Genomic DNA, 5,000 nt, shown 5'->3' on the forward strand with positions numbered 1-5,000 from the left:
ATTTCGCGTCGTCTGCAAACATATTCAGATAACTACCTGGGCTTATGTTTGACCCTCAATCGGTTATGAAAACAATAAAAATAATCGGCACCATCTTACGGTACTCCGCTAGTTACTCATCGCCATGTAGAGTGCTTCCCTCTAATTACTGTTCTCATCTGTCTCTCATGAAGAAAGTCTGCCTTTCACTTCACCTAGGTGATCTAATTTCCATAATCTTTTATGAGACACCTTATCAAATACGTTCTTAAAGTCTAAGTATACACACTCCACCCAGCCGTCTCTTTCTTGTAATATTTCCGAAACTCTATTATAGAAACAGAGGAGATTTGCTACGTATGACCTTCCTTCCCAAAAAGCTAATTGTTTCTTTGATATTATATCGTTTTTTTTCAAGTACTTCAACCCACTGTTTCCTAATTATCCTTTCTAACAGCTTGCATGCTACACTAGTTAGCGAAACTGGTCTATAATTTAGAAGGTTTTGTTTGTTGGCGTTCTTGTATAAAAGTGTAACATTGGCAAGTTCCCAATCTTTTGGTAGTTTTCCTTATCTCACTGAATTTTGGAATATTAACAATAACGGAGTACAATTCTGCGGCACAGTCCCTCATAATCCAGTTAGATATCTCATCTGGTCCCTCTGCTTTAGACCTGTCTAACCCTTTCAGTAGGTCTTTTCGAGTGTGATATTTTCGATATTCTGATTTACGTTTGTACGGTTACTTGCATTTCAAAGTATGGGTCCTGAACAAACACTGACTGAAATTTCTCATTAAGGATTTCACACATTTCCTCTTCCTTAGTATAAACGATGTTATTGTCTTTGATGGCGCTAATTTGATCTCTATTTTAGTCTTACTATTTATGTAGTTAAAGAAGAGCTTTGGTTGGTTTGTACATTTATTGATTATATCATTTTCAAAGTCCAATATTGCCTCCCTCATGGTTTGTGTATAGTCATTTCTTCCTACTTTATGCCTTTCATACGCTGCCTGAGATCTGTCTTTTGAACCTTCTTTAAAAGAGCTGTTTGTTTTCTCTCATTTTCTTAAATTTATTATTGAACCATTCTTGGTCATTTCTTGCTTCAGTTTTGAATCTTGATACAATTTTTTTTACTCCTTGTTTAGAGACTTCGCAAATTTCAAAATATTGCATATCAAGGTTCTCTTCGTTTAGGAGGGTTTCCCAGTTTATGCCATCAAAGAAGTTTTTTAAGCTTCTATAATTACCTCTCTTGTAATTGTACTTTCCTTTTCTTTCCTTACTTACGACGAGTTTTTCCTGTAGCAAACAGCATTTCAACTTCATTACTATGTGATCACTTTTTCCTAAAGGAGGACAGTACTCCATATTCTTAATGTCATCTTTATCCTTTGCAAATATTAAGTAAAACATAGACGATCTATCTAGCCCTCTTATCCTGATATGATCTGTTACATTCTAGAAGAGACAAAATTAATTTATGACTTCTTTTACATTGCCCGAATCTGTATATAGTTGCGTGTGTGTGCACGCGGGTGTATGTATGTGTGCGTGCTTATGTGCTAATTATAAAATTCCGATAAATATCGCATATCCCATTTAAAAATGATAGTGATAATAAATGAATACAATATATATTTCCCAGTTTATCTCTCGTCACCTTTCCCGTCCCCGTTTTCTTTTCCCCTCAGCATCACGTTTTCTCCCGGACGAGGGGAGAGATCAGGCACTCACAACAGCCGCCAAGCTGCTTGTGACGTGGCCGCCTATTAGTCATTATGCAAATAGATTTCGCACTTACTTCACTGATTGGGCATTTTGCATTAATTTCACTCGTAACGCAAAATCGGATATGCCGGTTTTATTGTGACAAGTAGAACATAATCCTGAATGACTTTTATTATTTTTCCTTTTTTCCCTTGACATTTCAAATGCGAGAGATTTACAGGTGGGTGAAAGAAGAGATGAGAAAGATATAGTGAAAAAAGGTAGGAGTAGGAGGGAAATAAACGAAAGAGAGGGAGCGGAAGAGCGAGAGGTAGAGAGGAAGGGAGAAAAAGAAGGCGAAGGAAGGGGGGAAATAGAAGGAAAGAGAGAGAGAAAGGGAAATTGAAGGAGAAGGAGAGAGAAAAGGAGAAGGAGAAGGAGAGGAAAAGGGAGAAGAAGAAGAAGAAGGAAGGAAGAGGAGAGAAAGAAGCAGGAGAGAGGGAGAGGGAGAGAGAGGGCGAGGGAAAGAGAGAGAGAGGGAGAGAAAGAGAGAGAGAGAGAGAGAGAGAGAGAGAGAGAGAGAGAGAGAGAGAGAGAGAGAGAGAGAGAGAGAGAGAGAGAGAGAGAGAGAGAGGGGGGGGGGGAGGGAGGGAGTGGGAATGGGAGGAAGGAGAGTTAGATGGAGAGGGAGAGGAAGAGGAAGAGAGATAGGGAAAGGAAGGTAGAGAAACAAACAAACAAATAAAGAGTACTTTCAGCAAAAACATTCATATATATTTATTTCTAATTTCCCGGTTTTATGAGACACATCCCCCGACAAGTTCTTAAAAGGACTATAAAAAAAATATACAGCTAAGAATTCAAACCAAATATTGAAAAAAATACCATAAATTACGCAGAACCAAACACACAAACACAATGTTATTTTTTAAAAGGGTGATTTAGACTCAATTGAGATCTTGATTTGACTGTTTTCGAGGTTGTGTTGGCAGAGCAGCATCGGCGGCAGGAGTGTCAACATCAGCTGTTCGTCCCTTCGCATTTTTAACTCGTACTGTGTGAGTTACGGCAATTTTCCCGTGGGGTATTCGGTGTTGGAATAAATAAAGAGAAATGGACTACTCGATGTCAGGAGGGAGGCAGCGTAAGTGTACGTATGATGGAAAAGAAGCATGATTTATATGACTGTACCTGTGCCTGATCATTTTTGAAGAACATTAATTCCCTTATTTTTGTGTCTGCCCGAAGTTCCTCTTTTTTAATTTGCTCTTCGACCTTGTGTATTATTATATTTACTGCACTTTGTTTACCACCACACCTTTCCAAGGCCAGTTTTTCAATTTTTTTAAATTTCCCGTTATCATGTTTTATCCCCAATGATTATTCTTTATTTGTTTGACTTAGGATGATTACTCATATATTTTGTTATTATTATAACACAAGGTATTCTTTGTCCATAAAATACTGTTTTACATATACCATTATCAAGGTATTATTATATGAGATCACACTAACAATGTCAGATAGATTGTTAGATGTATAGCAACTTTTACTCATTGCACTTTTGTTGCATATGTACAGTAATGATCATAAATGGCTAAAATAACAGCGTTCAGTTTGCATTGTATTCCATAGTTTTCTGAAAATGAATTTCCTGTATTCCACCTTCCTACCTCCTGTTTTATCAGAAGCAGTGTGGAGACTGAGCAAGATGATAGCAGGTATTTTAATTTGCTCACAGTAGGTGTTTCCAGTACCATACTGACCTACTTTCCAGGTTATGTGCAAAGTCAGATTCTTAAGAGAAGAATTAACAGTATGGGAACCATAAATTCACCTCACTCTCTAGGCAATATGAATAATTAAATAAAGATAAAGAGGAGGCTACTTCTGAGGGCAGTTCCTCCAGTTGTTAATGACCACAGCCAGGGCTAAACAGGCACTCAACAGTTTAGCACACAAAACTTAGAACAGGATTGACAGGCATGACATGATGGGCTGGTGTCCTGGCACGATGGGTGGTCAGCCATGGCATGATAGGATGTCAGCCTGCATTGAGTAGGTTAACTCTTTGGCAGCTATAAGCAGATGTATCTGCCCAAAATATTATTACTGTTAACTGCAGAAATGGGATTTACCCCTCAGCCTTGTAAGTTCTTTGTAAGCTGATAAAAACAGATACTCCCTAATGACTTCTAATCACTATGTTGCCTCTCGCAGACCCAGCATGTGCTGTCCATCAGTGTCTAAGGGTCTTTGCCCTTATAACTAGTTTGAAAGATTCTTATTAGCATTCATAAGAACTGTGAGAAACATAATTGGTATCGTTTTATTTGTACAAGCCAGTCATTATTTCAAACCCTACTTTTAGGCAGCACAAATCACCTTTCACTGGAAATGCACTTTTAAATTTATTTTTGTTTGTTCATCTTTCACCTGTTGCACAACTAAATGAGCTCTCTAGTATATGCAGGATTTCTTGCAACATTCATGCAGAACTGAAATTTGAAAATAGGCCTTTCAGTCTTTAGTAAAAATATAGATATATGCACCAGTTACTAGGTACATAGTATTGACACCTCACTCTAACTATAATTCAAGATTTGGATTTAAGAACTTTGTTTAATCCTAACTCCTGATGATAATAATAACATTAATAAAAAAAAAAAGAAAAAAAAAATGATTTTGAGTTCCACATAACTAGTTGTCTTTATCATTGGTTTATTCAACAGTACTTAGATACATGTGAAGTGCTGTGTTGTGACAGTTTATAATGTTTTGTAATGAAAGGCATAAAGCTTCCTAATATTTATTTGTGAATATATTTTAAGAGTAAAAGTCAGTGTAAATAAATCAACCAAGTGGATATAGGACTAATACATATAGACTTTTAAGATAAGAATGGACTGCAGAGCAGTTACATAATCAAACTCTATACAGATCAGTAATCTATCTTAGATTCTTGTGTTTTGGAGAAAAAAGTGTTGTAGTTTTAGATTTAAGTGACATGGTAGTAAATCATCAATGTTTAACATCATTTGGGGAGAATAGGCTTAAATGTTTTGGACAAAGATGATGTAGAATCCCATTGAAGTGGTTGTGACTGATGCCTATGGATAGAAGGACAGAGAAGGTGCTAGCCATATTTCAACATGTATAAGGTATTCCCTTATACATGCTGTAATTGCTGATGTAAGAATTATTTTTGCAGTTAAGGTTGGAAAAAATAAAAGCAATAGGTTTAGTTTTTACAGTGAAATTAGACTACTATTTCAGATGCACAGTAGTTTCTACTACAATTTATT

General features: G+C 36.6%; 1 protein-coding gene across 11 annotated transcripts in view; it reads left to right on the forward strand.

The window, feature by feature from the left end:
• Nucleotides 1–2,679: 2,679 nt before the first annotated feature.
• LOC119596409 (protein YIF1B-B-like) overlaps nucleotides 2,680–5,000 on the forward strand; it is a gene marked incomplete at its 3' end in the record, with an annotated part of 9,122 nt that continues 6,801 nt past the window's right edge. For 4 of the 11 annotated variants that reach the window (XM_037945644.1, XM_037945645.1, XM_037945648.1 and 1 more), the window contains 1 exon segment: nucleotides 2,704–2,845. In XM_037945644.1, coding sequence (XP_037801572.1) covers nucleotides 2,809–2,845 — 37 coding nt within the window. 11 annotated transcript variants of the gene reach the window in all.

Source organism: Penaeus monodon, chromosome 37 (assembly GCF_015228065.2).
Source record: "Penaeus monodon isolate SGIC_2016 chromosome 37, NSTDA_Pmon_1, whole genome shotgun sequence".
Lineage (NCBI taxonomy): Eukaryota > Metazoa > Arthropoda > Malacostraca > Decapoda > Penaeidae > Penaeus > Penaeus monodon.